General features: G+C 44.0%; 1 protein-coding gene across 5 annotated transcripts; it reads right to left on the bottom strand.

Annotated features, from left to right (window-relative positions):
* Positions 1–2,361: 2,361 nt before the first annotated feature.
* Positions 2,362–15,027, bottom strand: ZNF621 (zinc finger protein 621). Of its 5 annotated transcripts, none has more exons than XM_049862948.1 (5): positions 14,646–15,027; positions 14,092–14,177; positions 7,561–7,687; positions 6,853–6,960; positions 2,363–5,512 (listed from the first exon to the last, which is right to left on the bottom strand). In XM_049862948.1, the coding sequence occupies exons 2-5, from the start codon at positions 14,113–14,115 to the stop codon at positions 4,452–4,454; spliced, it is 1,320 nt and encodes a 439-aa protein (XP_049718905.1). In that variant the 5' UTR covers positions 14,116–14,177; positions 14,646–15,027; the 3' UTR covers positions 2,363–4,451. The 5 variants fall into 5 exon arrangements, with proteins under 5 accessions (XP_049718903.1, XP_049718904.1, XP_049718905.1 ...); XM_049862950.1 differs by having other exon boundaries at positions 14,092–14,516; positions 14,880–15,027; XM_049862949.1 differs by having other exon boundaries at positions 14,880–15,027.
* Between the last annotated feature and the right edge of the window lie 3,546 nt (positions 15,028–18,573).

The following is an 18,573-nucleotide window of genomic DNA, read 5'->3' as shown; positions in this document are numbered from 1 at the left end:
CAGGCACAGAGAAGACAGAATTACCTTTAGTCAGAACGGGGGTTTTTCCAACTAGGCATGACAAAGCAAGAGATAGGCCAGGGAGTTAAGGAAGCTTGAAAAGGAATTACTGTAATTCGTCATAGGATTTACACTGGTAAATTGGAAAAGACAGGCAGGAAGGAAGTTAAGGACAGGTACAAGGGGAGTGAGGGACAGTGGGAAAGTAAGAGGAACAATGAACTTGAAGGATTGGAAGCAGGATCCTGGAGGGAATAAATTGGAAAGTTAGTAGCACAAGGTATTTAAAGTGCGGAGATTATGGAGGGGTAAAGGTTTTGGAGTAACAAGGGGTATCTTAAGGGAGTGGTTGATGTAAAATGGAGGATAAAAATGAGAAATGAGAGAGTCCAGTATTGGAAGGATTGTCCATTGAAATCACCGAGAATAATGCTGAAGACAGCAATGTTGGGCCAGGAGCCAAAATCTTGGAGGAATGAGAGGGTGTGACCCAGAGGTCAGGTAACGGCTTTAGATTCAAGGATGGAAGTTTTCAGAAAAGAGGAGGGGGCAGAGAATGGAACTGGCAAAGAGGAACAAAGATCCAGGATCACTGATATTAGGGGTGTGGAAGAAAAACCGCCCTCGTCTGAGACAGCAATGCGGAAGCACTAACCTCAGGGAATATGCAGACTCTGATGAAAAGTAAAGGCCACGTTCGGAGACGACACAGGGAATTTTGCCACCAATGACTTCAGTTTCAGAGTGCAGAATGAAAGGTTTTCAGGAGTTGGGGAGAGAGAGCAATGAGGAGAGAAAAGGGCAATGTGCAGAACCTTAGGGGATTAAATTTGTGGTGACCGAGATAAACACAAAGTGTATGCTGAGACTGTCCCGATAGTCTCACACCATGATGGTGGCAAGGCTGGGGAGGGAGAGTGCTAGGGAGAGGAAGGGGTCTGGAGTTCCCCCATTCATTCCTGCCAGTAGGAGGAACATGGAGGCCAAGGAGCAGCAGTCTTAGAGTAGTGAGGCTTCCTCCTAACACTCCCGGCGAAGGCATGGAGCCCTACCTTAGATCACTTCAATGATTTCTTCCTCTCCAATTTCTCTATTCTTCTCTCTTTAACGCCTATTTAATGGTTGGACCACTCATATTTGGCTTCTTTTTGCTCCTTTCACCTTTTTGTTTTACTTTCTGGGTTATTCCCTAGACTCTGTTTTCCAATTGAGTGTCTCATTGCTGATACCAAGTTTTCCTTTTCAGTTTTTTTTGTTCTCTGAAATTTCCTTTTGTATAGCATTTTATTGTTTAATAGATACAAACACCTTCTCTAATCTTAGGATATTGTTTTCTTGCATAGTCCATTTTCTTTAAATGGCCTTGGTTGTTTTTTGTTTTGCTTGTTTTGGCCTCTTTCATATCCTTGGCTATTTGTTTAAAGAATGGAATATTTAAAAGCCAACTGGAAGCTCTTTTGTGCATAGGTAAGGCTTCTCTAGAGAGCGATCTAGCTGGGTCATTTCACTGGGGAATCTGAGATGTCAGTATCTTTGGTCTTTCCTCTCAAGTTGATCAGATTCCCCGGAGAAAGTTCTTATTTTTAGTCTAGAAGGTAAACTAAAGTGGTAGCATTCTGGCTAGAGGCTGCCAGAAGGCTAGAGTCGGGGAGGACTTAACAGTCAGTGTGGTATCCCTGTTCTTCAGAATTCCTGTTTTAAATCCCTAAGGAGCGGAGGAATGGGGGAGATGACCTGAGAATCTATGTGCTTCTTTAAGACTTTTAGCCAGGCCTCCAGTTCTTAGCCCACAAGGATCCCCCACTTCCAGAGGTACCCGAATACTCAATTCCTAAGCCTTCTGGAAAATTCTGCCACATAGGATAGCTTCTCAATTTCCCCCAATGTGACTTAGGATTCGCCTTTCAGATCTGCTAAAACCTACAACTCTTTTATCACTATCCAGCTTCCAAAATGGCATCTAATTTTCTTTCCCCTTGTGAGGCTATGCCTTTTTATTCCTACCCTCTTTAACCATTTCAGTAGAGTTTCAGGAGGATGTAAAAGCTAACACATACTTCAACCACCATCTGTATAAAAAACATGTTTTGTACCTTACTTATTTCTGCTAAGTTTTAGGTTTTTGTTTGCTTGTTTGTGTTCGGTCCGTTTGTTTGCTTTTTAGTTTTCAGTTAATTTTTTACTTCTCGGCCCCACCTACCACTCCCAGCCTCCTGAATTCAAGCTTTCAAACTCATTTTCTAAAGAATGCATCTAAGACTGTACACATTGCTTTGAGTTCCACTTTTTTCCACATCCCATAGACTTTGATGTTTTCTGTTCTTCATGTTGTTCAGTTCTATATCATCTCTAGCATCCATTTTGTGTTATCTTTAATCCAGGAACGATTTTGAAGTGTATTACTTCTATAATAAGAAAAAAAATCCCCTTAGTACTTCAGTCAACAAAGCAAACAAACAGAAAAAAGTAACCCATGTCAACCCCTACCAGCCTCCTTGTAGTGGAGATCTCAAGAACTCTTTGTAGGCCACATCAGATTCCTTTGTTCCTTTCTTCTTTTCCCCACAAGCCATATTTCACTCCTCCACACTGACGTCACTCAAACTACTTTTAGAGATCTGCCTCATGAAGGTCCACTGGGAGATAAGGCACTCCTTCCTACACCTTTATCAATGTATGCCTCCAAACAGTGCCTAGGCATTTTTTTGTTCACACCATAAGATGTGGGCATCACCACAGATATCGAAAAATCAGAATTTCTGGAAGTCAGGCAAGAAAACTACTGTTTTTATAAGCACACCAGGTAATTCAGATACATGGTAAAGTTTGTTGCTGTTGTTCTGGGTGTCGTCAAGTCGATTTCGACTCATAGCGACCACATATGACAGAGCAGAACTGCCCCATAGGACTTTTCTTGGCTGTAATCTTTACAGAAGCAGACTGCCAGGTCTTCCTCCCACAGAGTGGCTGAGTGAGTTCTAATCAGCAACCTTTTGGTTAACAGCTGAGAGCTTAATCACTGTGCTACTAAGGCTCCAAGAGCCACTAACTTAAAGATGTTTCTGTTCGCGGCTATGGAAAAACATCTAGATTGCGAAAGCAACACAAAGGAAAAAATGTATGGCCTCTTCCATCAATGTTTAAGGACTTAAGTTTACATTAATGCTAACAATGCATTATTCACTTTTTTTTGCAGTACTTACTTCACATGGTTTTTGCATAGTTGTAAAGGATCCTCATCAAGGTCAATACCAAGAGCAACACAAAATTCCACTTCACTCACCCACAAAATAAGACTCGACCCTGACCCACTCATTGTACAGCCCCCTTTATTTCTAAAAACAATTTGTGAAGGCTTATTCAGACTTCTCCGACATTGACCTTACATTGGTCCTCCTATTTCTTTAGTAATTCACCAAGTTCGTATTTTACAAGTCACGCTATCTGAACAGAAGGCAATGCTTGCAAAGAGAAAACCAGAATGCTCACCAAGAAAAATTTACATGTCAGATACAACAAACATGAATGCCTTTGTGTATATTTACTTAGGAAACAAACATTGGAGACATCTTGGTAACAAGAACAAAACTAAAGGAAAAAATACCACGTTTTTATGCAAATAATGCACGCCTTCTACATTTGTTTGCCAATGCACCCTCCCCTCCACGAGGTATTTTCATAAGTACGTGCTATCCTAATTTTTTTAAAGCAACATGTGGAAGAGGACTGGCATGACAGCGCCTGTAACGGTGCCCAGGGGGAGGCTGCTAAACAAACATAGAAGGCATGCATTATTGGCGTAAAAATACGTTAACTCCTTCATGTTAAAAGTCATGACTGAACGTGATTGCTATCAATTTTGTAAATGATTGATATCATTGCTGTCAATGCATACATATTTTTTTAACCAGTTACTTCACGTGACCATTGCATAGATGTACGGGATCCTCAATGATTCATGCCAAGGGCAACACGACTTCAGTTGTGCTATACCACCTAGCCACTGGTCTACTAAGCAACGTGTATTAACTTCTGAAGTCCATTGCTGGAAGCTCATTTGGCTCTCTACTCCCACAGGTCCCACAGATCTCCTGTTCTCCCAGGCTGCTTTTTGCTAACAACAGTGGCCTCATACAAGGATGCCTTCTTTCCCAAACTTTCTTAAGATTCAACGTGTCCTCCCAGCGCTTCTAACACTAGCATTCCCACAATGCATAAATGGCCACCGCTGTTCAAACCTAAAAGAGACTGATGCAAAAGTCAAGTATTTCCATATTCTACCCAGCAGAGAGAGTATATTAGATAAGTAGTCTTTAAATGTATACAGATTACAATGGTGTTTATGCTAAAACAGTTGTAATACATATAAAGAGAAAAAAAAAATACAAATGAAACTCAGATTGGGTTGGAGACTTGCTGGGCATGGAGCCACAGGAGTGCCAAAGCAAAGTTCATGACGGGTGAGAAGTAGGGGTCAGAATAATTGGGGAAGGTTTCACGGTAGGAGCAAGACCTTGGAAGACACGCACTATTTGGACAGGTGATGAAGGTATTCCAGATGTGGGCAGCAGCACGAACAAAGGCCCCGAGGTAGGAATGAGCACAGCATGTGGAAAAGTGAGTGAAGGCACAGCCACAGCTGGAGCAGAGCATGAACCCTGCAGAGGAACAGGAGACAAGGCTGAAGAGGGACACTGGGGACCGCCCAGGGATGGCCCAAGCTTCTTGACAGGCTTCTTCTCCACGGAGTGCAATTTCTGATGCTGCACAAAGCTTCCATACCATTTGAAGGCTTTCCCACACGCCTTACATTCATAAGGCTTCTCCCCGGTGTGAACCCTCTGGTGCTGAATAGAGGCTATTTTCTGAGTGAATGCCTTGCCGCACTCCTTACATTGGTAGGGCTTCTCCCCAGTGTGAATTCTCTGATGGACGATAAAAAGTGACCGACACCCAAAAGCTTTCCAACATTCCTTACATTTATAGAGTTTCTCCCCAGTGTGTAATCTCTGATGCTGAAGATACGCCGCACTCCTACGGAAAGCTTTCCCACACTCCTTACATTCATAGGGTTTCTCGCCAGTGTGGATCCTTTGGTGTTGAGTCAAGGCTGTGTTGGAACTTAAACCTTTGCCACATTCCTTACATTCATAAGGCCCTTCTCCGGTGTGATTTTTCTCATGCACAATACAGTCATAGCTGGACTTGAAAGCTTTGCCACATTCCTTACATTTGAAGGGCTTTTCCCCAGTATGACTCATCTGATGTCGAATCAGTTTTGAGTTATATCTGAAGATTTTCCCACATACTTTACATTGGTAGAACTTCATTCCACCTCGAAGTATCAGATTTGGATTTGGACTGAAAGTTTGCTTTGTTGCCTTGTTTTTAAAATCACAGTGCTGAGAAACATTTCTGAGGAGTCTTCCTACTGGCATTCGGTGCAACTCTGTTTCTTCAGAGACTTCCTGCTTTATAGCTGGCTCTTTATTCTTGATCCAGGACTCACCATCTGACCAAAGAAACCACAAATGTTCTTAGTTACTCAACTACAAGAAAAACAGGATCCAGTGGCCTTAATTTTTGCTCGTAGGTTGTGATTTTTTTAAATATATCAATTAAATGGCTACAAATATCCATAAAGGAGGATGAGAGAGACAAAATAATGGCATACAACTGGAAAGTGAAGACACTGGAACCAGACCAGGAAATGGCCAAGAAGTGCCGCCTACAAGGAAGGCTGGGAAGTGAACCAAGGTGGGTGAAGTGAGAAGAATGAGAACCTCAAGAATGGGAAGAAAAGAAATATGAGGGGGAAAAAGAGAGAAAAGAATGGGATAGATAAGAAGGATCAGCAAGAAATGGAAAAGAATTTTTAAAAAAAGAAGAGAGACCCAAAATAGGAAAAGAAAAAGGGATCAGTGAGATGGGGGAGCGTGGATGAGCAGTTCCAGCCTTATAAGAGGGCCAGCAGGCTGGGAAACACAAACTAGAAAAAACAGATCCTAAAGTCCCACTGTAACCTGGAAAACCACCCAAATTCTAAATAATGTCCTAATAATTCTATTTTTAAATATCCTACATAATATTCTGGGATAAAAGATGATTCCTTTCAGAAAGTCAGCTGGTACAGAAGCTGGACTGAAGAACCGCAGGCTACTGCAGCATTACAGCGGAAGGAACCACTATTTATACAACCACAGCATGCAGAAGCTTGAAAACTTTGCTTCCGAAAGAAAAGAAAACCCAATAACCAAATCTTTCAGGGAAATTTTAGGCCGTGTGTGTGTGTGAGCGCGCGCGCGCGTGCACACACTGGGGGTGCTGGTGGGGGAATGTTCCTTGCCTTTTCTGCTACAGTTCCATATGTGACAAATACAATGTAGACCCAAAGGTACAGCAGATGTGACTTTTAGGTGATTTCAATACCAAAAAGGCAAGTTAAAGCCATTCTTTCCTCTGCCGAAGACCAAAACCTCAGCTGTGACACAAACAAATCCATGTGACCCACAGAGGCATACCTGTCTTGAAGTATGGCTGAAGCCCCACTTACTAGCAACGAAAACTGGTCTAAAATTAAGTTTTTCCACTGGTAAGTGAGAAAAGAAAAGGGGTTCTGGCAGCTGCTCCTCTGAGTGGGAGGAGGCCCTTAGATGAGTAGACAGCATGGGCCATGCACTCCTAGGGACTGGTCCCAGAGCTGGGGACTGGCACTCAGTGAGAGCCAGAGACAGCACAAGGCACTGTCTCATAGAAGACCGGGCTTTGTTCCCTACAGTGGAAGAAATGCTTCCTACGTGTTAAGCTGGAAAGGCAAAACAGGAAACAAAACAGGTAGGTTCTCTTACTCACCTGGACAGATGTCTCTCAAAACCTCTGCTTCCCAGGGATCCGGGCCCAATGGTGCTTCCCCTCTCTCCAGCTGGGAGATCAGAATAGGTTTGGGGAATGGAAATGCTACTTCAGGAAGGAAAAAAAAAAAAAAAAGACAAGTTGAGGAAAGACATCCAGATTTGTTTCTGAGACCTTCCTCAGCCTGCCCTCCAAAGGGCTGGTTGGGGAGAGAAAAGGAATGCTCAGGAGACCAAGTGAGCTATCAAAGGGTTCTAAAAGGTGTCCAAACTACTCCAAGGTGAAGCCAGGCAGACAGTGATTCTCCCTGGGAAGAACTCTGCAATCTGGGCAGGATTTAGAATAAAGGAAACTCCCTTGAATAAAGGAAACTCCCTCGGGAAGGATGTATGTACTGATATCCCAAGAAACTTCTCCACATGGCCAAAGGCCAACATCTCCAGAAAACTGGAAGGATGGAAGAATAAAGGGCTCACCCGTGGAACCAGAAGAATCCTTTCTCTCAGGGCCCAGAATACCACCCTTCCCTGAGGGGTAGGGAAGTCTGTTTTCAAAACCAAAGGAACCAGGGTACTTCCTCCTCATCCAACACCCTGAAGCTGGTGATTGCAGAACTCTCTGCAGTCATCAAACCTAAGCACCACTAAAAATTCCAAAACACTGAAGAAGTCAAACTATCACAAAGGACCATTGAGAGAGATGTCTTACCCAGGGAAGCTGCATTTGCATAATTCTCTAGCATCACCTCCCTGTACAGCGCCCTCTGTGCAGGGTCCAGGCTGGCCCATTGACTCTGAGTGAAGTACACGGCCACGTCCTTGAAGGTCACCAGCTCCTGAAACAACAGAATTCTGCTCAAGCCCTGAAGGAGGGGCCTGAAGTTCAGGGAAGGGATGGATCTACCAGGGTTTATGGCCCTGAGCCCCATGGAAGGTTTATACAGGTGAGGAGGGCCTCCCAGCACCCCTGTGAGGGGTCAGTCCTTAGCCAGTGTTCCCACTTTCAGTGTGTATACCTCTGGGACCCCAATACTGTCACCCCAGGCATACAGCCTTGCACCTGCTACTCTCAGCCTAGTAGCTGCATCAATGCCTATGTTCCTGACTCCATCAATCTGTCCCTTTAGGATCTACTACCCACATGTACTCCATAATCCAGTCACCTTATTTTCTTAAAAACCAACCACTGCCAACAACTGCCACTCACCTTGTCTCCACTGATCCAAAGCATGCCCGCACAGCCCCATTCGTCCCCTTCACCCAGCTTCTCTGTCATTCTCCCTCACACCTTCCACTATGTACAGAGAATCCATTCCTCAGAAATATTCCGAGCATTTTACACAACCCTTCCTTTTTCTACCTCCTGCCCTATCAGGACGTAGGCTCTCTCTTGCAGCAAATGTGCAGCTTCCGTGTGCTGGCCTCTTCTCCGAACCATCTACCGTCTTAGTTATCTAATGCTCTCTTAGTCTCCTAGTACCGCTAGATCAGAAATATCACAAGTGGATGGTTTTAACAACCAGAAATTTATTCTCTCACAGCCTAATAGGCTAGAAGTCCAAATTCAGTGTGCCAGCTCCAGAGGAAGGTTTTCTCTCTCTGTTGGTTCCGGAAGAAAGGTCCTTGTCATCAATCTTCCCGAGTAGAGAAGCTTCTCAGCACAGAGATCCCGGGTCCAAAGGACGTGCTATTCTCCTGGCTCTTGTTTCTTGGTGGCTGTTGTTTCTTGGTGTCTCTCTGCTCACTTCTCTTTCATATCTCAAAAGAGACTGAATTAAGACACAACCTAATCTTGTAGATTGAGTCCTGCCTTGTTAACATAACTGCTGCTAATCCCACCTCATTAACATCATAGAGATAGGATTTACAATACACAGGAAAATCACATCAGATGACAAAATGGTGGACAACCACATAATACTGGGAATCATGGCCTAGCCAAGTTGACACATATTTTTTTGAGGGGACAATTCAATACACAACAATCTGTCTACAAGGACAGGCTGCCAGTACCCTGGCCCTGTGCACAGATCCACTCCCTAACCTTCTGAGTCCCAGGCCATCTGCCAAGGCTACCCTATGCCCCAGGTGTGCCCCTCTCTGCCAATCCCTGGGGCCAGCTCCACCTTCCCAAGAGTAAAAGGAACTAACACTTGTTGACTGGCCCCTATGCACTAGGCTGTTAGGTGGCTATTTTCAAATCCTGTATTTCGTTTAATCTTTACAACATACACATGAAGCTGGAATTATTATTCCCATTTTTCAAATGATGGAACTGAAGTTCAGAAAGATTCATTACCTTGCCCAAGATCACCAAGCCAGAAAGTGGCAGGGCTGGGATTTCAACCCAGATCTGTCAAACAACATATCTGGGCTTTTTCCACTCACCTAGCTGCCTTCAACATTGAGCTCATGAACTTCTCCAAAAACATGGCCAACCTCTGAGGCCCATCATAACCTAATGCTGACCCCTCTTTGTTTCTGTCTGTTTGTTTCTGTATTCTTTTGGGGGGTTTTTATTGTGCTTTAAGTGAAAGTTTACAATTCAAGTTAGTTTCTCGTACAAAAATTTATACACACATTGTTATATGACCCTAGTTGCTCTCCCGATAATGTGACAACACACTCCTCCTCTCCACCCTGGATTTCCCATGTCCATTCAACCAGCTCCTGTCCCTTCGTGCCTTCTCATCTCGCCTCCAGACAGGAGCTGCCCATTTAGTCTCGTGTATCTCCTTGAGCTAAGAAGCACTCTCTTCACGAATATCATTTTATGTCTTACAGTCCAGTCTAATCTTTATCTGAAGAGTTGGCTTTGACAATGGTTTCAGTTCTGGGCTAACAGAGAGTCCAGGGGCCATGTCTTCCAGGGTCCCTCCAGTCTCGGTCAAACCATTAAGTCTGGTCTTTTCACTAGAATTTGAGTTCTGCACAGCACCCCACTTTTCTCCTGCTCTGCCAGGGACTCTCTGTTGTGTTCCCCGTCAGAGTGGTCACCGGTGGTAGCCAGGCACCATCTACTTCTTCTGGTCTCAAGCTAATGGAGTCTCTGGTTTATGTGGCCCTTCCTGTCTCTTGCTGACCCTTTCTGGACAATAGCTTCTCAAACTCCCCAACTCCTAAAAATTACCAGTCAATCCATCTTTACCACACTCCAGTCAGACTACACTGGTCCCCTCCCCAAACTTAGATCCCAGGGTCAGCTATTTCAAAGGTACACACACCACTGTGGGAGCCTCTGAGCCTTCTATGAGGCCTAAGAGTGTCCACTGGCTACCTTCTCTGCTTCTGTTGTCAATATCGCCACACGCTCCAGGGATGGCACAGACCAGGGATGAAGTTCTCACAGATGATTCCACCTCCCAGCAGGTTCTCACCAACCTATACAGTCAGCCTTCTTCTTTTCACCCGCTGAAAATGAAAATGCCTACCAACAGGAGCTACAGCTAAGCACCCTATCTTGTATGCCACATTTTGCCTCCCAGGCTGCCCCTAAGGCAGCCTGTGCACTGGATTCAGCACAAGAGAGAGGAGCAGCTCTTGGAGGAGGCAGGGAAGATATGTACACCAAGGATAAATTCTGGCAACTCACACCACTCACAGCAGCTCTACTGGCTCTATACTCAGGTCCTTGTGAGGGTTTTTGTTTTTTTTTTAAAACAAAAGCAAACAGGAAACTCAGTTCTAAAGGAGGCACTGAAAGAAAAAGAAGTTCAGACATTCCTCAGATGAAGAGGTGGCATTTAAATTGGGCAGTGAAGTAGTCCAACTCCTGCTGTAGAGTCTATTCTGACTCACAGCACCCCTACAGGTTTCTAAGGCTGTAATCTTTACGGAAGCAGACTGCCGCATCTTTCTCCTGCAGGGTGGCTGGTGGGTTCGAACCGTCAACCTTTCATTTAGCAAATGAGGACTTTAACCACTGTGCCACCAGGGCTCCTTGAAGCAGTTCAAAGTGCCCCCAAAAGAGTCTGAGCCAAAAATCCAAACATCAGACTGAACCTCCCTGCCTGCTATGCTGTCCTGTGAGTAATCACTGCTTCAACAAGGCATTAAGGGCTGCTAAGGACAGCGACCAGACTCACAGGTAAGGCCAATTCACCTCTACTTTAAATGGCACATCAAAATGTTCTCCTCCCAGGCTAGCACCATCAGTCTCTTCCTCTCCAAGCTGTATCCCTGTCTGTAGTCAGATAGCCTCAGGTTTCAAGAGGCCTAAAAAATGCCTACTATTAAAGGAAAAAAACTTGCTCTATTATAGCAGTTGGGTTATAGGTATATTTTTTTTTTCTCCTTGTGAATGGTCCTATGTCCTTCCCCTTGTTTTATCTTTCTCCAGTCTTTTTCAGTATCTGACGTATTAACTGTCTATATTCCCCCACTGGAATGTAAGCCCATAAGGCAAGGGTCTTATTTTGTTGAAAGAGTTAACTTCAATAATGGTTTGACAATAAATGAAATTCTTTAAACTTAGGAAGAAGGTAAGAACCCAAAGCAAACGCCACCTTCACAGTGAAATGCTAGAGGATACTTACCATGAGCTGAGGTTCCACTTTCTAGAAAAGACAAGAAAGGACCATACATACAGAAAAGGAATGAATGTAAATATCTTTGCTTGCAGAGGAAATAACTAGCTACCTAGAGACAGCCAAGAGAATAAACTGAAAATTATTACAGCTGAAAAAATAACGCATTACGGCAGCTAGTTAGAGGAAAAGTAAACCAAAATTACTAGCTTTTGTAAATATCACCGATAAACTATTGGAAAATATAAGGAGAGAAAATAAGATGCCATTCGTATAAAAAATAGCTAAGAAAAGGCCTAAGAGGAAATATGCAAGACAAAGATGAAAAAAAACAAACAACTAAATGCTTATTAAAGTACATAAAAGAAGAACTGAATAAACTGGAACCTAAAGTGTTTCTGAATGGGAAGGGCCAAGTTGTAAAAAAAAGTCAAATATCTCCAAATTTACCTATGAATTCAATAAAATCCATTCCTGTCCCCCAAAAAATTCATGAGATTTATGCACGAGTGAGAGAATCATTTAAAGTCAACTGAAAGGGTAGGTGTGAAAGATGAGCTGAGGAATTTTTTTTTTTTAATAATTTTTATTGAGCTTTAAGTGAACGGTTACAAGTCAGTCTGTCACATATAAGCTTATATACACCTTACTCCATATTCCCACTTACTCTCCCCCTAATGAGTCAGCCCTTCCAGTCTCTCCTTTCGTGACAATTTTGCCAGCTTCTAACCCTCTCTACCCTCCTATCTCCCCTCCAGACAGGAGATGCCAACACAGTCTCAAGAGCTGAGGAATTAAAAAAAAAAAAATGAGAGACAGAAGGGGAAATTAATCCATACCTTAAAGTGACAATATTTAATCTCTTACCTGAACTGCCACATTCTCCTATCTCACACTCTTCCACAACCAACTGCCACTAAGGAGCTGGAGAAACCTCTTTAATATACAGTAGAAATCCAGCCATGTCCCCCTCCCCACTGCTTAAAACTCTTCAGCACCTCCCCTCTGAACCCAGAAGAGAAGCCAAAATCTTCACTACAACCTACAAGACCCTTGCCTGTTTCTCCAGCCTCACCTTGAACCACTCTCTCTGACTCCTTCTTGCTTCTAGAGTACACCAGCTTTCTTCCCCTGCTTCAGGGCCTCTGCATTTGCTGTCCTTCTCTCTTGAAAGCTCTTCTTTAAGCTCCCCAGTTATTCCCGCAACTGATTCCATTTCATCCTTGAGCTCTCAACTCACACATTACTACCTTGATGAGGGGCTTCCTAAACCTTACCTTTAGAGGGTCACCTCTTCAGGGTTTCTCAAGCTTAAGGTGCATGGTAATCACCTGAAGAGCTTGTTACAACAGATTCCTGACCCCACTCACCCCCAGAGATCTGATACTGGGTCTGGAATGGAGCCCAAGAGTTTGCATTTCAAACCAGCTCCCAGGTGATTCTGATGTTACCAGTCTGTGGACCAAACGTTAAAAAGCACTATACTTTAGCACTTATACCAACAATAATTACTTACTTGTTTAGAGACTTTCTATCTCACTAAAGGAGCAGTGCAAACAATTAACACATTTTACGGCTACTAACCTAAAGGTAAGAGGTTCGAGTTCACTCAAAGGTATGTCAGAAGAAAGGCCTGGCAATCTACTTCCAAAAAAAAAAAACAGCCAGAGAAAACCCTAGAAGATCCACAGCACTGCTGTGACACACATGGGGTTACCATGAGTCAGTTGCAACCGGCGGTTATGCCATAACAAAAGGAAACTAGTCTGCATTATTCAATACTATGCACCTAGCATTTAGAAAGTGCTAAAATTATTTTGTTGCATATTAAAAGAATAATGTTGGTTTCTCTGGAAAATATCCACAATTTGCATGGCAATCTCTTCAATGAAGGATCTCCCTGGTCTCAGCAGTTGACTTACATTTGTAGAAAATGATCTACATTTCCACAATCAGGGAGAATTTCTTGGCTTAGGCCCCACTGTCTGCACTTCCAAGCTTACCACTCTTTCCACACAAAACTCTCATTTCCCCCACCACATATTTACATCTGCCACATGCCTCAGTGACAGCCTCAAAGGGGAACCATCGCCTAGCCAAATTAGGTGTTCTTATGTGATACTGAAGTTATCAAGGATTTCATCTTACTTGGATCACAATCAACGCCCACGGAAGCAGCAGTCAAGAAATCAAACGACATGTTGCATTGGGCAAATTTGCTGCAAGAGACCTCTGTAAGTATTAAAAAGCAAAGCTGGATAATGAATAAGGAAGACCAAAGAATGGATGCCTTTGAATTACACTGTTAGAAAAGACTACTGAATATACCATGGACTTCCAGAAGAACAAACAAATCTGTCTTGGAAGAAGTACAGTCAGAATGCTCCTTACAAGTGAGCATGGTGAGACTTCATCTCATATACTTTTTACATGTTATAAGGTCCTTCTGATAACATGACCAGTACCTGGAGAAGGACATCATGCTTGGTAAAGTAGAGGGTCAGTGGAAAAAAAGGAGACCCTCAACGAGATGGATTGACACAGTAGCTGCAACAATGGGCTCAAACACAGCAACAGTTGTGAGGATGGCACGAGACCAGGCAGTGTATTGTTGTGTTGTACACAGGGTCACTAAGAGTCAGAAGCAACTTGAGGGCACCTAACAACAACAACAAACCTGAATAAAAAAAAGACTGGAAGGAAGCTCAGCTCACCTGAGGCCAAGTTGTTTGGAGCATGGCTGATGTCCCCTGGCTTCATGCACTGTCTTCTGGGATTGGAAAATCAAGAACCTTAGAAGCTAAGAGAAGAAGAGTCATGAGTGTGATGGACCCTGTCCAGCATCACCCACAGCCCTCCCAGTGTCCTTATTCCCAGCACTGGAAGGAGTCAGTCAGAGGCCCTCTTGTAATTCTCATGCTGATCACCCCAAGGTGCATCATAAATTGGTCTGCCTGGTCCCTCAGGACTATCTTCCATTGCCTTTCTCAGCCCAAAGAGCTGTCCTGAATAAATGTCATTCACACGGGGGGACTGAAGGACCCAAGAACCCTGTCTCTATAGTGCTGGTTCTGTACAAACGGAGAGTTTCATAGAATGCTTACGGGAGCCATGGCAATGACCCCCAAAGAAGGTGCCTCTGGAGAGAAAGAACAGAGGTGAATAAGATACTCAGTGTCCCAGTGGTGATGCTGACCACAGACCCAACCGGGATCTGAACATTCCATCCCAGGAAGCAGGCGACCCCAACCATCAGAAACGTCAGTACCGGGCATGGGAGGCAGTCAAGCCAATCTCTTTAGGAGAGAAAAGAGGATCACGTCGCTGTGGGAAGGAGCTGGGTCCGGGCCCCAGGAAACCGCGCAGCCACCTCGGATGGCTTCTGCAAGGCCCAAAAGCCTGGACTCCGGATCAGGGTGGGGCGGGCCTCCATGGGGCCGAGTTCAGGGGAAGGGGCGCTGGCCAGCAACCAGCGCAGCGAGGAAGCCGGCATCTAGCGGACCTGAAACGGAGAACTCGCTGACACCCACGCTCGTCCACTTGGAACACGCTAACAGTCGATCCGGAAGCGAGAGTGCTTCCACGGCCCCTCTAGGCCGTCCGGAGGCCACCCGTCTCGGTCATCCCCGAGGCCGGACGCCCGAGTGACTCGCCCCGCCCTATGGAAGAGGCAGGGTGGCTGAGGCGGGCTCCGGCCTGAGCGGCCCTAGAGAGCGCGAGGCCACAGCGCCCCCTGTCGATACTTCCTGCTCTGGGTCCGCCTCGGGGCTGGTGTCCCCGCATCGTTGCAGCCGCGCCGTACCCAGACCCCAGCCAGTGCACAAAGTGGGCGCCAGTTAACCCAGCGCCCCGCCAGGCCCCAGAGCCCTGTCTGCTGGCGGCCGTCATTACTCCACGGGTCACCCGAAGCCTGGGCTGTGCAGGTTGGAGCAGAATGGCGCCCCTTGTGTCATCTCTTAGAGACCTAAGTCAAGGATTCTCTTTGGGTCCTAGGCTGCGCAGCCTTTAGGAAAAGGATGGTTTCCATCTGTTCTTTCGGACCTCTCCTTTCCTAGGACCTAGACGTGTGGGGGGCCGTTAAGGACAAATTTAACAACCAAAATAACAGTGATTCAGGTTGCCAAGTACCCTGTATACACAGAAACATGTCCTGTACTTAATGATTTTTGTCCCGGGTTCCATACTGACTTTGTCAGGACACTCTAAATGTCTTTCTTGTATTCCACATTTTGCAATAAATTACAAAACTCAGTTTTTTTCCACCGCAGAAACTGGCAGTTAAATGGTAACACTAGTGAAAAATCATACCTCTGCATTTTTTTTTTCTGCATATAAAGAGGGGGTATGATTTTTCAGCAAGTATTACCACACCAACAACATATAAAGAACTGGACGCTTCCTTACGGTTTCTCCTGCAGGTTTCGGTGAGGGAAGAGAAAAAAGGATGACTGAGAATAGGCTTAATTTTTCATATTCAAGAAAGGAAAAGACTGTTCTTTGACAAAAGTCCCAAGTCGTGAATGAGTAACTACCACTAACTGACGCAATTCTGGGTCAGTAATTCCAAACCAAACCAGTAGACTCCTACTGATAGCACAGACTGAGCTGCCCCAGAGGGTTTCCAAAGAGCAGCCGGTGGATTCCAATGGCCAACCTTCGGCTAGCAGCCAGCTCTTCGCCACTGCGCCACCTCTGAAATTACCCAATCCATAGCAGCCTCAGTAGCCTCCTGTAACTAGGCCCCTGAAAGTTAGCAAATCAATGGCAGTCCCAAGCTTCTGAACACTAACAATCAGTGATAAACAGTCCTGAAAGTCCGCCAGTCAGCGACAGCCCCATGCTGCTGGACAACAAACAGCAAGTGCCTCACGCCAGTGACCATAGTTTTGAAAGTCAGCAGCTAAACAGTAAACAGCCTTACTCCAGTGACCACTCTAACAGCTGAAAGACTACCAATCCTTAAACACTCCCACTTATGGAAGTTCACCAATCCCTGAATGCCAGGCTTTCCAACACCTGGCAGATGAGCTCTGGCTTTGTCAGAGAGACTTACAACTACCCCTTGGAAGGGATACATAGTTATAAGTACAGGAAATTCACCTGTTGTTTTGGATCTGATATGGAAACCAATTTACTAGTTTGCAAGTTCACAACCTTTTCAATTTTTCAATCCCTGTTCGTGGTTAGGTTTGAGTTCTGACTTGTGACAGACACGCTGGCACAGCTGTGAGATAATCTTTTTGATTCTTGGGGTAGTTGCAGTTATCTATTTTTGTGTGTATATTTGAACCCCCAAATGCCAAAACACAAATGTAAATTTTGTGATGAATTTTTCAAACAATGGACATTTATTAAACCAGGAAAATGTCCTTTTGAAGTTCTTTGTGCAGCATGCAATTATTTATTCAATAACAAAAATGGTGGAAAGTCATATATAAAGCAGCAGATACTAATAGCTAAGCATGAGATGTGTGACTTCTCAGCTAGTACTAAAGAAAGCTATTTTAACTGTTATTAAAGGAAATCCAGATGAACTAGAAACTAATCACAGCAGTTGTAATGGCCTTCCATAGTGGCTTTCAGCTCAAATGACTGAACGTACTGCTACCAGAACCATTTTCTGATTTCAGAATTGCAAGCAAATTTTCAAGCACCAAACTGTAATGCAAATAATAAAAGATGTAATAGCCCCACGTACTATTAAAGAAATTATCAAAGACCTGAATGCGTTTACGGTGGTTACATGCTACGGCTGCTAACCAAAAGGTCAGCAGTTCGATTTCACCAGGTGCTCCTTGGAAACTCTATGGGGCAGTTCTACTCTGTCCTGTAGGGTCGCTATGAGTCGGAATCGACTCAATGGCAACAGGTTTGGTTTTGGTAAATGCCTCACCTTTTTACTACATAGCCATGGGTGCAAGTCGTCACAAGGCAATCAGTGTCTTGTGAAAAAAGCTCGCTTACAAGGCTATTTTAGGTAAATCCCCTCCAGATGAAACTTCAAAAACAATAGCAAATTTTATCAGACACTTTCTTATTGAATTAGGAGTTAATGGAAAAGATGGTACTTCTTTTGTACAGATAATAGAAATAGAAATCTTGGTGGATGTTTTCTTAAAGGTGCAGTGTTTACTCAAAGTTGAAGCAAATCATGAATGATTCTATGGAAGGGATTGGCTCTCCTGCCGATATTCTGCATAATATTGCTCAGTGTCTTGTCTATTGGCATTGAAGTAGTGTCATGAAATTGTTCTCTTAGCATTCATGTTTTAACTGAGCAATTATGGAACTTTTGGGACTTTGTTGGTCTTCAGTATTCTTCTAAAACTACAGACCAGGACTCAGCAAACTACAGCTTGCAGGCCAAATTCAGCCTGCTGCCTGTTTTTGAAAATAAAGATTAACGTTTTATCGGAACACAGCCATGCTCATTATTTTATGTATTGTCTATGGCTGCTTTTACACTACAACTACAGAGTTCAAAACTTGTGACATATGGCCCACAAAGCCAGAAATATCACCTGGCACATAGACATTTCATCAAAGAAGGTGTACTGTTGGCAAATAAGCCATGAAAAATGTCCAACATCATTAGCCATTGCCAAAAACCAAACCCGTTGCCATCAAGTCGATCCTGACTCATAGAGACCCAACAGGACAGAGTAGAACTGCCCATAGGGTTTCCAAGGAGCGGCTGGAGAATTCAAACTACTGACCTTTGGGTTAGCAGCCCAGCTCTTAACCACTGTGCCACCAAGGCCATGCAAACTAAAACCATGATGAGATGCCACCTCAAAAAGACAAACGAGTGTTGGCAAGGATGTGGAGAAACAGGAATCTTCTTATATTCGGTAAGGACGTAAAACGGTGCAGCCACTTTAGAAAACAATATGGTAGTTAACCATTAATTCTAGGTATCTACTCAAAGATAATGAAGACATATGTCTATACAAAGACATGAGAATGTTTACAGCAGAATTTTTAATTTTTTTTTAGCATTATTCATAATAACAACGTAGAAACAATCCAGGGTCCATCAACTGGATAAGCAAAATGTGGTATATCCATATAATGGAACACTATCCAGCAATAAAAAGCAACGGACAACTGATAAATAAAACATGAACCTCAACATTATGCTTAGTGAAAGAAGCCAGATGCAAAAGATCATGTATTATATGATTCCATTTGTATGA

Source organism: Elephas maximus, chromosome 20, assembly GCF_024166365.1.
Source record: "Elephas maximus indicus isolate mEleMax1 chromosome 20, mEleMax1 primary haplotype, whole genome shotgun sequence".
Lineage (NCBI taxonomy): Eukaryota > Metazoa > Chordata > Mammalia > Proboscidea > Elephantidae > Elephas > Elephas maximus.
This window is presented reverse-complemented; position numbering and strand designations above follow the sequence as displayed.